Source organism: Hibiscus syriacus, unplaced genomic scaffold (genome assembly GCF_006381635.1).
Source record: "Hibiscus syriacus cultivar Baekdansim isolate YM2019G1 unplaced genomic scaffold, ASM638163v2 tig00110694_pilon, whole genome shotgun sequence".
Taxonomy (NCBI): domain Eukaryota; kingdom Viridiplantae; phylum Streptophyta; class Magnoliopsida; order Malvales; family Malvaceae; genus Hibiscus; species Hibiscus syriacus.
In genome coordinates this window covers 2,050,201-2,067,682 of record NW_024062828.1, presented here as the reverse complement: position 1 = coordinate 2,067,682, position 17,482 = coordinate 2,050,201, and the positions used below count along the sequence as shown (strand labels likewise).

At 33.1% G+C, this 17,482-nt stretch overlaps 2 protein-coding genes across 2 annotated transcripts; one reads left to right on the top strand and one right to left on the bottom strand.

Moving 5' to 3' along the window:
* The first annotated feature begins 257 nt into the window (after positions 1–257).
* On the top strand, positions 258–2,569 carry LOC120138526. The gene is made up of 6 exons (XM_039153980.1): positions 258–461; positions 555–618; positions 709–816; positions 1,022–1,120; positions 1,829–1,954; positions 2,210–2,569. The coding sequence occupies exons 1-6, from the start codon at positions 432–434 to the stop codon at positions 2,365–2,367; spliced, it is 585 nt and encodes a 194-aa protein (XP_039009911.1). The 5' UTR covers positions 258–431; the 3' UTR covers positions 2,368–2,569.
* Positions 2,570–11,728: 9,159 nt separating this feature from the next.
* On the bottom strand, positions 11,729–12,340 carry LOC120138506 (protein EARLY RESPONSIVE TO DEHYDRATION 15-like). The gene is made up of 2 exons (XM_039153956.1): positions 12,039–12,340; positions 11,729–11,923 (listed from the first exon to the last, which is right to left on the bottom strand). The coding sequence occupies exons 1-2, from the start codon at positions 12,304–12,306 to the stop codon at positions 11,763–11,765; spliced, it is 429 nt and encodes a 142-aa protein (XP_039009887.1). The 5' UTR covers positions 12,307–12,340; the 3' UTR covers positions 11,729–11,762.
* Positions 12,341–17,482: the final 5,142 nt, after the last annotated feature.

Here is a 17,482-nt window from a genome sequence, read left to right as displayed (position 1 = left end):
GATAGCACTTTACTGAAAATATTAAAAAAAAAATATTAACATTTTCAATAGCGTCTTTCTTTAGCCTTATATTAAGCTGCCGTACAGTAGAACTACTCATAATAATTTAGATATTGAACAAGTAGTTTACCCAATTTAAAATTATCTCGAAATAAAATAACCCAAATTTAAAATTAGCCCGAAACTATTGCATAGGCCTAGTTATTGGGTTGAATCCATTACATCAAAATTATAACGCATCTATATCTCCAAGATCGTCTCTTCCACAATGGAGAACACTGCCTCTTGATCTTTAATTGAAGGCGACCCATTGTCTTACTGAAACTGTGGAATACCTGGTCATTGCTCTCCAACATCCCAACAAAACACAAAACACAAAACACAAATCACAGTGTCTTTCATTCTGTGGCTTAAGCAATTGACTTTGAACGATGCGCGCCTTAGCAGCTCACCTTAACACTGTAAACTACTCAATTTTCGTTATCCCATTTCTTTCATTTTATTTTCCCTATTTCTACATCCAATTTTCATTTGACCCCATTTGTTCATTGTAGCTGTTGTTCAAAAGAAGGCATTGGAATGCGCAATCTCGGAACTTCTCATCATTTAATGGAAAAGGTTACTCTTTTATCACATTTATGTTTTCCGAAAAGGGTTTTTTCGTCCAATGCTTAGTCAGATTGAATACCTGTATGGTTTTGGCTGCAGATGAAGCCTCTCTTGAACAGGAAACCGAGAGGAAAATCGGATGGTTGTTGATACTCTTCTTTGCTGGCACTGCAACTTTTGTTGCTTATCAGTTCTTTCCTTACATGGGTATTCTCTTATTCGAAATTATTGATTCTTTTTCTTATGGGTAATTTGTGTACACCCTATCTCAAATCTGATATTGAACTTGTGTGGGTATTTTGGGATATGTAAATTTGGTTTATGAATCAACCTTATTTTATCAAAAGTGGTTGCCTTTTGCCATTTTTTGCTTAAAAAAGAGAGAAATTGCTGATAGATTTGATTTTTACAGGAGATAATTTGTTGAACCAATCTGTTTCACTTTTGCATGTTAAGGATCCATTGTTTAAGAGAATGGGGGCTTCTAGATTTGCCCGTTTTGCAATCGACGGTATGTTTTTGTTCCCTAATAATAATTTTTTGACAAGTTCGGCATATGTCTATTGTTTTTGATTTTGGTGTGACCTTTGCGCTTAAGATTTCCTGCATTAAGTCTAAACAATAAAGCAGATAATAATGAAAGGTATTCGTGCCTCTTATCTTGTAATAGGCGTATCTGATCGCATTCTTTTCTCATATAAGATACATGTTAGTTAAATGGGGTTGTCTAAGAAAAACTGTTTTAGGAAATTATTGAAAGGGAATTCTAGCTGTTTCAGGAGCTTGAAGATCCATGATCAGAAGATAACTTACCTGAGCTATATTTTCATGGCCTTCACTTTGAACGTTCCTTTCGTATCCTCCTCGAGTCTTTTCTTCTTCTATTACATGTAGGTTTTGGTTGCTTTGATGGGGTTCTGATGAGTGTTGCATGTTTAATATGTTCTTGTGGCATTGCCCCTACACGGCTTTAGCTGATAAGCTTGCATGTCTTCCTCGAAACTTTCAGCAACTTGGGTGTGATTTAGAGATTCAAACAAGTAGTTGCAAATGAGAGTTTTCTGTATCCCTTATACGTTGTAGTTATCATGAAAGTGGAACTTACCTTCAAAACTACGGTAGATTTGAAGTGAATTCTATATTTTATACCTCATTCTGAACTAGAGCAGCTAATATTGATTGTGCATGATTAACACTCTGCGTCCATTTATTATGATATATCAAAGAAGGATGAAAATAGTTGAGATTGGTGGAGCTCAAGAGCTCTTAAATATGTTGGGATCTGCGAAAGATGAACGAACTCAGAAAGAGGCGATGAAAGCTCTTAGTGCACTGTCAAATTTAGGTAAAAGTATATAATTAGTTCAGTTCACTAATTTAGCCTGGCATTAACAAGAGTTGTTATGCCTAAGTGCCTGCCTGCTTGGAGTAGCATTCTACTCCATGATGGGTTAAGGTTATTTTTTTTATATCGGCCGTAATGCTTTGAGTTTGGCTACACATGTTCCAACTGTATTTTCTTTTACGTCCTTTGTGTTTTTGTCTTAAAATGGTAAAAGACAAATGATTCCGACTTTTAACTTTGTTTCCATTGTTGTAGATGAAGCAGTCAAAGCTTTGCACAATGCTGGGGCAATCTCAGTTATAAAGTCTACCCCAGACACCTTTGAAGAGGCCGAAATCGGGACATACAAATCGAACTTACTGAAGAGATTTCAAGATTTGAGATGTGATATTTCATCTTCAAAAGTTCTTTAACTCTTTGAATTTGGGGCTGCAGTTAAAAGAAAACTCTATTCTATAGGAACATGAAAATTTGATTGTATAATTTTGCTGATTTTAGAGTTGGAAATTCACACTGTAAGTCATTGGCTCATGTGCCCGTGTCTTTCATATTTACTTCACTGAAGACTCACTGGATTATGTTATCCCAAAGAAATAAGGAACTTTGTTCTCTCTCTCTTCTGCTAAAAACAATAGTACTATCTTTTGCCAATCTCCAATTATTATTATTATTAGGGTAAAGTATACAAATGGTCCCCGATTATAGGATATTGTTGACTCATCTTACTATTAAAAATTATAAAATTATCATCTAATTATTCATTATATTCTAAACTCGTTTTTTTCCCGTTAAAAAATTAATAGTTGTCTGAGCTAAATGTTAAAATGCGGACTTAGATATAATAGTAATTTGAGATAATGAGATCATAGGATCTTTAAATTATAATTATTTTCGTTAAGAGCTAATATTGAAATTATCTGGTTAAGAAATTACGAGAATACCCTTGAGAGGTAAAATAGTCCGAGTTGACCCTGAATGATAAAATACTTTGAGGATTCGTACTTAACTCGATTAAGTACGGATTTGATTGTTAAGATCCTGACTTAGTGCAGGAAAATTCCTGATATTCCGTTTGTAAAATCTGAGAAGGCACTTGACCCGGAAATATTCGAGTTATGAGTAAATACCTAAAGAATAATTTGTCGGGAGTGTTCTGTTGTCAAAATTATTCGAAATGACTGAAATAAATGGTAAGATTGAATTTAATAGTAAGATCGGACGGAAGGAAATGATTGAAATACCGTAGATCTGTAAAATGACCAAAATACCCCTATAATAGAAATGACTCAATAATATCACTAAGCTCAGGAATGATTGGATATCCTCGAGCTCTGAAATGAATGGAATAAAATTGAACACCAAAATTACCAAAATAACCTTATGGCCTAAACTAAGTAAATGTCTTGGATTAATTAAGGAATCCAAATAAGTATAGGTGTTGGACTACCTTTAAAAGTAATGGAAAATAATTTAAGTGAGTATATCAACCCTAAAGCTAGGTCAATACCTGGATGGCATAGATATTACTTGAATGTGTGTTCGTCTTCTCAAGTTTGGCTCGATGATAAATTTTGGAAGTATTCAGCTCAACTTAACTCTATATCGCATACAGTACTAAGAATTGAACGTTTGTTCGACAAATCAACCACGAAGACCAAATTGAATAGAACGGAAGTGCAACATGTATCTGAAATTCAGGAATGCTTGAATTACTCTGGAAAATCCCGAAATAACGGGAATGGACATGACCGCTAAATGAATTAGGTAACCTCAATGACTGAGAATTTAGTAAGTGATTTGGATAATTCTGGAAATTCTGATGAGTTTACATAGTGTACAATTACGATGGGTTATGATTAAAATAATCAAGTACGTCAGCATTACATGATATTGTGGAAGCGTGAAAAATGAAATAAAGACATTGAAAGATCTATTCAACGATGATTCCGAAGATGATCTCTGGACAAGAATTTTTTGTATTAAAGAGTAAATACCCTGGAAGGGTAATGAATTGACCAGTCAATAAGTATCAGTTTTGGGAGTTGTTCGATATTCCGATAGATCGACAGAAATCGTAAATGTTTCGAATATTCGTTTCTTCCTTATCAGCTCAATTCACATTCTGAATAACTGATGATTCTGTCAGCTAATGAACTCTTCCAATAGTGATTCTAAATTCCAACATTCTATCGACATACTAAAGAACTGTGTTTCTCTGCCTGATACAGTACCTCTAAATCTATAAACTCTAGCGTGTTCCCTAATTATATGAATATTTATTTGATTTATGATTTGAATTTTGTTATGATACCTGACCTGGATTCTAATCTGATATTGACATCGATTCTGATCTGATACATGACCTGGATTATGATATGATACTTGACTTGAATTATGTTTTGATTTTTGATATATCTGTTTACGAACAGAACATGTTTTATTGGGGGGTATCGCTGAAGGAAGATTACTTGGAGGCTCCTTGGCTTTGTGCTCAGGGCCTTACTTGCAGGCTCCTCGGCTTTGTGCTCAGGGCCTTACTGTTCGTGACGGGGTTGTATGATTCTGGAGAACCTACACATTTTTTTCGTGACGGATGGGGGTATATATATATATATATGTTTTAAAAAGAATCTGAAAAGTTACATGGTTTTTGGGAACACACTAGAAAACCTATTCTGATATCCTGAACCTAAACATCCCAAATATTTTCCATCAGAACTAAATATTATCTGTTAATACCTGAAATATCAATGGGACCTCACCTCAGCCTAAAAATCTATAGATATCTGAACCAATAAGGAAATATATGTTTATCTGTATCTGTACGTTCTTCAGCATCATCTGGTAGTTCTGTATTACTGAGCTTTCTGAAGCTCACTCTATTACTCACCATTTCAGGTTAAAAGATTGTACCAGTGCAACTATCAAAATCAGTAAGGGAGTTCTTCTTACGTTGTTGCAGAGTATGGTACATGTGATTAGAGGGCATGTAATTATATTTTGATTTATATACGAGTCTAAAAATCTATTTTATTTCTGCATACTGATAAATCATTTTATAAGTTACATATTTTAATAAAATTTTTAAATTTTCCGCCATTTTTACAGTGGGTCACTCCGATGGCCCTAATGTGACTTCCCGAATCGGATCGGGTTACCCGCATCGGTCTGAGGGGTTACATTTAGTGTTATCAGAGCTATGGTTTGAGTTAAAATTTTCAAGATAGACCAGCCGGTCGAATGTCAAAATATGTCTGATCAGTACATGCCCCTATACTGTAATCGTACCTCTCTAAACCGGAATTCCAAGATTGAGTCCCTATCTGTAACAAGTAAATCTAGTTTTTATCCGTTAAGGCTATACTTGTACAAAATTGAATAACATTAACATCTGTCTAAATGCTGTAAAATACCTCACGAGCCATGTGAGAGTTATTCATCTGAGAAATTCTGACTCGACTCCGAAAATGAAATTTGGATATGTTACAACTCCATGAGCCTATTTTCGTAACCAAGGCTGAATTGATTCTACAAGGATATTTCCGTTCTGATTCTTTTATTGAAATGAGGAAAAAGTTCTGATAAGAATGTATGCTCAACTGGTTAAGGATTAGTGGAGGATCCATACTTCTGTAAAAGTTACTTGAAAATATGAAAGAACTGATCGAAGTTTCATTTCTGCAATTATGTGACATGAATGAATTTCGAGGACGAAATTCTTTTAAGGAGGGGAGAATTGTAACACCCTAATTTAGGGGCTAAATTTAAGAAATTATAAATTGGATAATTTAATTGGTATTTTTTGAAGAAATTGGGGATTAAATTGTACAATCGTAAAGTTAGCAGACCATTTTAAGAAGTGTAGGAAGTTCAGTGACTAAACTCATGGTTTACCCATTTTTCTTTTAGAGATAATATAAACCCCCATTTCCCGTATCATTCAGCATAAAATTCCCAGTTTTTCCTTCCCTTCAACCCTCATTTCAACTCCGATCAACTCGCCGTCCGACCTTCGATCGACGAACCGAAACCACCATCGTGTTCATTGTCGACCGAGAAACAAAACCCCTCAAACCTTTCGTAGTGAATCGTCGCTGTTTGTTGTTAATTTCATTTGGAAGTATCGTCGGTAATAACTCGATTTCAATTGGTTTTTCGTCGATTCAGGACGATCTGGTCATCCGTTTACGATACCTCCCGCACCATGGTGTTCCTTGCATAGTTTTGAGTCCGCCGGTGTCATCCTTGGTCTCTGTCGATGGCGGCACGTGAGGAGGTGAAACAGTTAAAGTTTCTGACATTTTGGAATCGAGCTCTCCGCCGTTCAAAATTGTGAACCGAGCATTGTAAGTACCTCGAAATCGCTTAAAATAATTTTTAAAAATTTTTGTGGGAATTTTCCGACACTGTAGCACTGTTCATGCGCCACACGCGCCACCCCCCGAGAGTGGGCATCGTCTGGGTGATAATTTAGTAATTAATTTATGTTTGGGTGTTATTTATGTAAAATTCAGGTGTTAGATTGGTAAATATTTGCAAAATGTGGCTAATTTGGTAATTAATTTTTGTTAGGATGATATTTGTGTAAAATGGTCGACTGTTGACCTGTTGACTTACATTGACCACAGTTGACCAAAACTTTGACTGGCTTTGACCAGGCATTAAACGACCTTTGATTTTGAGCGAGTATACGTATCCTGACATTTTTCGACGTTCCAAATCCGATTCCGCAGTCCGTTTTTCGAAATTCGGACCCGAAGGCCTCGAAATTTCCAGTTAAACCCGTTGACTTTGATTTTGACCTAAAATTCCAAATCTTTGAAAAGTCATATTTTATGCTTTCGACGTCCTGAATCCGAATCCGAAGTCCGTTTCACCAAATTCGAACCAGGTAAGCTATTTTTCACTAATTTATCATCCGATTCGATCCGTTTTTCAGAACTAAGCTCTGTTCTTTATATAATTTATGTTGATATGTATCTAAGGAATTATTGGAAGTTGAATTAAAGATCAAAGGCGTTCGAATGGAATTTTTATGGTCGATCAATATTACACAAAAATCGATGTAATACTTTACTACTTCTTTATGCTTTATGGAACATGTTGATATTGGTAAATGCATGAATAAGATAATGTTGGTCACTTTTGTGGAGTTGAATAATTTCTACACTCGATCTGAATATGGTAAAAAAGTTCAGTAATTGATTATGGTTCATATGACTTTTATAAGATATTGAGGGATTATTATAATATAATTACAAGTTATGTGCTTAGTGATAAAGAAATCAACCTGGATCTGTAACTTATAATTTATTTCATCAAATGTTAAATGTTAAAGGTAATTGGATGGGAAATTATGAGAATACTCCGATAGGATAAAATTACGAAAATACCCTTATGTTGTAGGATGACAAGAATTATCCCTGGAAGTTGTTTAATAACTCTGAAAGGACATATTGATCTGATATAATTACAGATGTGCATAAGAAATGATAATTTTGTTTAGAAAATTTGGATAACTGGTTTTTAACGCCAAAAAGGGTTTGTGCAAGATGCTAGAAGTTTGTTAAAGAATAATTTCAAGATCAGATAATGTTCAGGAAAGCAATTGACCATAGGATCTTTAAATTATAATTATTTTCGTTAAGAGCTAATATCGAAATTATCTGGTTAAGAAATTATGAGAATGCCCTTGAGAGGTAAAATAGTCCGAGTTGACCCTGAATGAGAAAGTACTTTGAGGATTCGCACTTAACTTGATTAAGTACGGATTTGATTGTTAAGATCCTGACTTAGTGCAGGAAAATTCCTGATATTCCGTTTGTAAAATCTGAGAAGGCACTTGACCTAGAAATATTCGAGTTATGAGTAAATACCTGAAGAATAATTTGTCGGGAGTGTTCTGTTGTCAGAATTGCTCGAAAGGACTGAAATAAATGGTAAGATTGAATTTAATAGTAAGGTCGGACGGAAGGAAAGGATTGAAATACCGTAGATCTGTAAAATGACCAAAATACCCCTATAATAGAAATGACTCAAGAATATCACTAAGCTCAAGAATGATTGGATATCCTCGAGCTCTGAAATGAATGGAATAAAACTGAACACCAAAATTATAAAAATAACCTTATGGCCTAAATTAAGTAAATGTCTTGGATTAATTAAGGAATCCAAATAAGTATAGATGTTGGACTACCTTTAAAAGTAATGAAAAATAATTTAAGTGAGTAGATCAACCCTAAAGCTATGTTAATACCTAGATGGCATAGATATTACTTGAATGTGTGTTCGTCTTCTCAAGTTTGGCTCGATGATAAATTTTGGAAGTATTCAGCTCAGTTTAACTCTATATCGCATTTAATACTAAGAATTGAATGTTTGTTCGACAAATCAACCACGAAGACCAAATTGAATGGAACGGAAGTGCAACATGTATCTGAAATTCAGGAACGCTTGAATTACTCTGGAAAATCCCAAAATAACGGGAATGAACATGACTACTAAATGAATTATGTAACCTCAATGATTGAGGATTTAGTAAGTGATTTGGATAAGTTTGAAAATTCTGATGAGTTTACATAGTGTACAATTACGATGGGTTATGATTAAAATAATCAAGTACATCAGCATTACATGATATTGTGGAAGCGTGAAAAGGAAATAAAGACATTGAAAGATCTATTCAACAATGATTCCGAAGATGATATCTGGACAAGAATTTTTGGTATTAAAGAGTAAATACCCTGGAAGGGTAATGAATTGACCAGTCGATAAGTATCAGTTTTGGGAGTTGCTCGATATTCCGATAGATCGATACAAATCATAAATGTTTCGAATATTCGTTTCTTCCTTATCAGCTCAATTCACATTCTGAATAACTGATGATTCTGTCAGTTAATGAACTCTTCCAATAGTGATTCTAAATTCCAATATTCTATCGACATACTAAAGAACTGTGTTTCTCTGCCTGATACAGTACCTCTAAATAATACCTGTAAACTCTGGTGTGTTCCCTAATTACATAAATATTTATTTGATTTCTGATTTGAATTCTGTTATGATACCTGACCTGGATTCTAATCTAATATTGACATGGATTCTGATCAGATACATGACCTGGATTATGATATGACAATTGACTTGAATTATGTTTTCCTTTTTGATATATTCGTTTACGGACGGAACAAGTTTTATTGGGGGGTATCGTTGAAGGAAGATTACTTGGAGGCTCCTTGGCTTTGTGCTCAGGGCCTTACTGTTCGTGACGGGGTTGTATGGTTTTGGGGAACCTACACATTTTGTTCGTGACGGATGGGGGTATATATATATATATATATATATGTTTTAAAAAGAATCTGAAAAGTTACATGGATTTTGAGAACACACTAGAAAACCTATTTTGATATCCTGAACCTAAACATCCCAAATATTTTCCATCAAAACTAAATACTATCTGTTAATATATGAAATATCAATGTGACCTCAGCTCAGCCTAAAAATCTATAGATATATGAACCAATAAGGAAATATATGTTTATCTGTATCTGCACGTTCTTCAGCATCATCTAGTAGTTCTGTATTACTGAGCTTTCCGAAACTCACTCTATTACTCACCATTTCAGGTTAAAAGATTGTATCAGTGCAGCTATCAGAATCAGTAAGGGAGTTATTCCTGCGTTGTTGCAAAGTATGGTACATGTGATCAAGGGTAGTAATTATATTTTAATTTATATACGAGTCTGAAAATCTGTTTTATTTCTGCATACTGATAAATCATTTTATAAGTTACATATTTTAATAAAAAATTTAAATTTTCTGCTATTTTTATAATAAATCGCTTCGGTGTCCCTAATGTGACTTCTCAAATTAAATCGAATTACCCTCATCGATCTGAGGGGTTACAGTGTGTGTGTGAGAGAGAGATTTGATAATATCTATGGAGTAGTCAGCAGGGAATAATAAAAGATGAGACCAACCCAATGACGTGGTCTCTCTAGTATTGATGGCACTATCAATCCAATGAATGGGAGGATAGAGATGAATGGCACTTGTGATTTTCTTCTGTGTTGGCTCAGACTCAGAGAAAACCAATATTTTAAAAATCGGATCTAACCTTAAATCGATTTATTTAAAATAATATAATTTTTTAAAATTTTACATAATATTTAAAATAATATTAATATATATATAATACTCTTTTTAAATTTATAATATTAAAAGATATAAAAATATCATAAATCATAATATATATATAAGTTAAATAAAATAACATAAAATATTATAATATTAAATAAAATAAAATGATTCAAATCAATTATAATATAATATTTAAGATCAATACCTAATAAAATTTATCAACAACTAAATAAAAAAATATATTTTATACAAATATCAATCATTATAATATTTATTAAAATTAATTCCCTCAAATTTTAAAAATATTAAAAAAAACTTCTTCATTTTGATAACAACCGTAATTCAACCCCAGTTTAAATTCCAGCTTGGTCCACATGGATCATAGCATCAGCAACGCAGTGGCCTTTGTTTTGGTCCTACCACTACCGTGGCTCTGCAGAAGCAACACCAAATGCGTCAAAACTCCACTCACTATTGCTTTTTCCCTGGCTTCCAATGATTCCTCACACAACGAGTTAACCACGCTTTCACTCCCTTCCTGCTCCGACACCACTTTGGTTTAATTTAAAAAAAAAAACAAAATCTAACCGCTTAAATTATCAGTTCACACTAATTTTATCAGTTCCCAATCGATTTTACCGATTCTTTAACAGTTCAAAGGCTGATCGAACAGAACAAACAACTAATTCTCGATTCAACCGGTCGAACCAATCGATCCGATACAATTTTAATAACATTGGAAAAAACTAAACATTCATTGATGACTGTCTACTGTTTACCAAGGAGAGAGAATATCAAAACTATGGGCACTGCAGATCTTTGAATTTACAATTGCATATTAGCAATAAAAAAAAACTTCTTCATTTTGATAACAACCGTAATTCAACCCCAGTTTAAATTCCAGCTTGGTCCACATGGATCATAGCATCAGCAACGCAGTGGCCTTTGTTTTGGTCCTACCACTACCGTGGCTCTGCAGAAGCAACACCAAATGCGTCAAAACTCCACCCACTATTGCTTTTTCCCTGGCTTCCAATGATTCCTCACACAACGAGTTAACCACGCTTTCACTCCCTTCCTGCTCCGACACCACTTTGGTTTAATTTAAAAAAAAAACAAAATCTAACCGCTTAAATTACCAGTTCACACTAATTTTATCAGTTCCCAATCGATTTTACCGATTCTTTAACAGTTCAAAGGCTGATCGAACAGAACAAACAACTAATTCTCGATTCAACCGGTCGAACCAATCGATCCGATACAATTTTAATAACATTGGAAAAAACTAAACATTCATTGATGACTGTCTACTGTTTACCAAGGAGAGAGAATATCAAAACTATGGGCACTGCAGATCTTTGAATTTACAATTGCATATTAGCAATAATTCCCAAATATTTTAATATAAACTCTTTACATCTCTTTAGTTTGTTTCTTAAATATTTCAATGAATCTGAAATCTTACGTTACATATCCAGATAATGAGTTTCGAGATGGGGGTTAGTTCCTCTATTACTAAAAAAGAGTTGCATCTCATACACTAACTGCAGTCTGCAAACTAAAACTATGTACACAAAATATTACAAAATGGAAAAGAAAGAACAAAGGTAACAGCAGATTTAACTTAAAAGCTGATTATTTTCGGTTCGAGGAGACCTCCCATGTAATCCATCTACCTCGGTTGGTGAATCGTCCTCGGACTCACTCTCACGTTTACGATCTTAGGTGCTTTCTCGCGAACCCTTGGTGACTCACTCACAACTCGGCCCTTCCGCCACTTGAATGCTCCAACGGAGACCAACCCCTTTTCACCACCTTCTTCCTTCTCTTCATCTGAAACCCAAAAAATATTTTTTTTTGAAAAAAATAGAAAAGAAGGTAAGATCCGAGTTAACTAAACTATAGACAGTTGACTGGTTGACTCGGTTGACTTAAATGAATGACTTACGTGTAGGGTTGACGAAGGAGTCGTAGTATTCGTCAAAGACCGCATCGAGATCGTCGGGAAATACAAGATCGTCGTGGTAGATTTCGCCGTTCTGGGGATCGTGGAAACGTTCTTGAAGCCAGTAGTCGCGGAAAGACGGGGAGGATTGGACGAGGGCCCACCATTGATCGGAGAAATCCTCGACCGTCCGATACACCAAAGGAACGAACATCGGAGCGTTGGGATTCAAAGTTGAGAAAGTTGATGATCGTTGAGAAAGTATCTCCATTTGCTTATCGAAGTCTTATGTCGGAAGATGATGAAAAAGAAGAGATAAGGATAAGTTCAACCCTGGTATATGCACCAAATATATAGTAGATATGCTTACTAAATGAGCCTGGGGTTACTGTTTTCTTACGCTTATGCCATTACTTTTCAATGTTTGTATGTGTTATATCCTTACACAGGGATGGACACTAGATTTGGATCAGACGGTTTCTAACCATGTCATGTCTCATCTGGCAGTGCACATGGTTTTCGCATTCCTTGTCCCCCTTAAACAGCAACATCAAGTTGTTTAGTTTTACCGGAGTCTGAGCTATAACATAAAGAAAGAGGAAAATAACAAGTGACTGCCACGTGCCATTCATCTCTATCCTCTGCTTCATTACATTAATACTGCCATAAAGATCAGATAGGTCACGTACTGCAGTTGGTCATCTTTTATTGTCCCTACTTCTCACCTGGTGGTTCTGTTGTGAGAGAGTTAAAATATAATTAAAAAATATTATGATTAGTTAAATAAGTGATCAATTAAAAGTATAATCGTAAATGTTATATTTTTTTTTATCATAAATATTATTTGTATTGGTAGTAATAATGGTAATAATCGAAAATGTTATTGTCGTATATAAAATGCGTTAAAAAATATTGACTTTAATATAACCGGTTAATTACTCAACCATAATAAAATATATGTAGCACTTATGTAATATAATATACGACTTTTTAAAGCTTATGAGACTTTAGAAATTCAACAATAATAAAATAAGTTAATTAATTGATTTGTTAATAATATTATCAATATATTAGGTAGTGCCTAAAATGTTACCAAAATTTAAGTTGATAGAGTCTTAGAAATCTGACGATAACAAAATAGGTTAATTACTAGAAATATTATCAATTATAATAACATAACAAGTAGTGTTTATTTAATGTAATATGTAGCGCTAGTTTAAATCTGATGACACCTTAGAAATCCGACGATAACAAAATATGTTAATTACTTAATTTGTTATCAGTATTATCAACATATTAGGTAGAGCCTAAAATATTACCAAAGTTTAAGCTGATGGAGCATTATAAATCCGACGATAACAAAATATGTTAATTACTGGACACATTATCAACCATAATAACATAACCAGTAGCGTTTATTTAATATAATAGGTAGTGACTATTTAAAGCTGATGGGGCCTTAGAAATTTGACGATAACAAAATAGGTTAATTACTTGATTTGTTATTAGTATTATCAACATATTACCGTTTACATTGTTAATTTACCTATTACTTTAAAGTAATAGGGTTCGAAATTTAATGTATCGATAATTTATACATGTGTATTGATACTTGATGTTTGCATCTATTATCATTATACTGATTGACTTTTACCGTTTTCATTGTAAATTAACATATTACTTTGAAGTAATAGGTTTCAAAATTATAAGTATAAAAAATTTATATATGTATATCGATACATTTTGCGTGCAAATTGTTTGAGAAGCATACTGGAAAAAAGTATCGATACATATATTAAATGTATCAATACTTTATGTTTGAGACTATTACCATGAAACTGGTAGATTTTTACAGTTTACATTGTAAATTTACCTATTACTTTAAAGTAATCGGTTTCGAAATTTTGAGTATCGATACATTTTGCGTGCAAATTGTTTGAGATGCATACTGAACTAAAAGTATCGATACCTATATACCAAGTATCAATACTTGGTATATACGCATATGATTATTATATCGATAAACTTTTAACCTTTACATTGTTAATTTACCTATTACTTTATAGTAATAGGTTTCGGAATCAAAAGCATCGATACTTTGTACATGTGTATCGATACTTTTTCCGTACAAATTGTTGGAAAAACATACTAGAATAAAAGTATCGATACTAGAATAAAAGTATCGATACCTATAAAAAAGTATCAATACGTTATATTTATGTCTATTATCATTAAACCAGTAGATTTTTCCCTTTTACATTGTAAATTTACCTATTCTTTAAAGTAATAAGTTTTGAAATTATGAGTATATCGATATTTTATATATGTGTATCGATACTTTTTGCGTGCAAATTGTGTGAGATGCATACTGTAATTAAAGTATCGAGCCCGATATAACAAAGTATTGATACAATGTGTTTACGCTATTATCATTATACCGATATACTTTTACTATTTACATTGTAAATTTACCTATTACTTCTACAATGTACTTTATATATGGTTTATCAGAATATTGGATTTACACATAAAGACATCTACAAATGTACTTCAAATAGGAAAAGCAAAGGAAATCATCAATGGGGATGTTAATGCACTAATTGCTTACTTCAAACTGATACTTGGAGCATCGATACTTGGAATTTCGAAACCTATTACTTTAAAGTAATAGGTAAATTAACAATGTAAACGGATAAGTCCATTCTTTCTCAGAATCCCTCCATCTAGAGACATAACACAATGTTTTATGCAAGCTCTTTTCATATATTCCCTTGTATCGTATACTTGAACCTTGCCAAAAAGTCTGTAGAATAGAGTCTCCCACAAATCATGACTGGAATCAGTTCTGTAGTTGGGATTATCCAAGTTAATCATGTTACTGCATAACCAATAAAACTCTGAGGGCAGTATCCAAATGGTAAGATAATCTTCCTTTTAGGGTCATTGAACTCAACCCCTCCCAAGTAAGGACTGCATGATTGAACATTACATAGAATAATTGTATTCAATTCTTGAAGATTTGTTCTTCAATGTATATAAGAATAGTTATAATGATCTCCATTAACGTTTCGAAACCAATAAGTATCATGCATGCAGAACCTTATATCCTCGACGTAGACAATAATAAATATGCCATTTAAAGATTTACCAAGAGCAGTAGCTTCTACGTGAAGACCGAACCTAGAATCAACTTCTCTATTATGCCCATACTGCTCAAGAGAACCTTGTGAATGATAGGATTTGCACACAACCACGAGCATTTGATCTTTACCCAAGTATGGATTTCCCTGGACATCTCTGTTACAGGATTTTAGCCGAGTACTTAGGTGAAGATCAAATGCTCACAATTGTGTGTGTCATAACCGGTTTTCGTTCGGGCACGAAATTTTACTTGGCGGGAAAAGTGATGTGGATAAATAAATGGTTTTTATAAGGAAATGTTTGAAGTTTCCATCGACCTTTTGGGTTAGGTAGGTCGAATACCTAAAAATCATCTTTTAAAATAGTTTTTAATAAAATACCATTTTAAAAGAGAAACTAGTCTACCTTTAACCAAAAATTCGTTTTTTAATAATAAAAAGGGATTCGTGGTCGATTACGTTTAGGGAATGATTAGCACCCCACAACGCCCAAAATTGGTCCCTGTCGATTATAAATTGTCTCTAATAATAGAATTTAAGAATTCGAATATAAATTTAATTTATGATCTTTTCATATTCAATTGGATAATAAGGAAAAAAATATTAAAATAATTTTTATAAATTATAAATAAAGTATTTATTTATTTAAAAATATTAGAAAAGGACATATAGTTACTTTAAGACTGTCTTTTCTTAATATTTAAAAATAAATTAATAAGAATATAATAATTTTCCTAAAAATAATGAAGTAAATATATATATTTTTATAAGCAGGATACTTATTTATTTTTAAAGTATCAGAAAAGGATGTCTAGTTACTTTAAGACCTTATTTTCTTAATATTTAAAAATAAATAAATATTATCATTTAATTAATTTATGAAATTAATTAAATAATACTTATTAATCTTTCATATATATATATATATATATATACATATATTAATATGAATAAAATAAACTAAACATAAAATAAAGCGAAATAGTTAAAGAACTAGAACTAAAGTATTGAAAAATGTAAAGCAAAAATAGAAAATTAAAGTAATGAAATTAAATAAATAAAAATAAATCGCATAAATTAAAATATAAAGTAAAGAACTAAAAATAAAAGATATCGAATATAATGCCCAAAAATAAAATAGCTCAGAATATTAAAAGATAGAATTAAAATGACTAAAATATAATAAAATAAAGCATAGAGATCAAAATGAAAGAAAATAAAAATATAGCAGCTAATTTCGAAATAAAAAAATCAGGAACTAAAGTGTAAATATGTATATAAATTATAGGGATTATTTAGGGATTTTTCCTATTTTAAGTGACTATAATATAAGGATAAGGTAAAAGTTTAGTGGGCTATATGTAATTTGACCATGGGTTAGTGACCATGATGTAAATAGATGCTTAAATAGAATGGCCTATATGTAATTTACCCTAAAATACTAATATATGACCTAAACTAAAACACACATCTGATGTTTCATTGCAAAACATGAAAAAAAAAATTGTTTTCTCTCTCATTCTCCATCTTCCATGCGTGCAGCCAAGAGCTTCAAAGCTTCTCACCAACGTCGTCGGCCACCGCCTTGGTAGCCATTTACTCCGAACGGAACTGACGCCGACCAGTAGAAAGCTAAACAACCACCCAAACATCTTCTTTCTCACAATTTTCTTTCGATCGAGGCCGACAAATTACCAACATCGCCGCTTCTCAATTCTCCGACCACCACCCAAGGTGGTCGGCTTACTAAAAATGAACCATAAAACTATAAACTAACTCACATACTCCTCTAGAAACTCAAAATTGATGCTCTATGAGGCCCTAAATGCCAAAGACTCTCGGCCAAACACAACCCGATGATGACGACTACAACCCCTCCTCCGGCGAGAACCGACTAACAAGGTAAGATTATACTTTCTCCTCTATACTATTTTGTTCAAATGCCAAAGAAAAGAAAAAATAACATAAAACCATTAAATGAAAATGATACTAAAAATCCCAGAAACTCACTATTTTTTTATATTTGAAAGGTTCTTGTCCCCATTACAATGAGTTTTATGGGTTATATATATTAACCCATTTACATGCTTAAAACAAAAAAAAAAGATTATTGTTGTTTGTTTTACTTGGTAGTGAGCTGTAACTAGGAAGCTTTTGGATAGGGAACCAACTGTTGTTGTTGGAAGCTGCTGGAATAGGGAGTTGTTGGCGGGTGCTAATTAGAGCGGGGAACCAACTGTTGTTGAAGTTGCTGGCAGTTGTTGGAGCTGAAACGTGGAGGGGCTGCTGTTGAGGTAAAAATGGTGA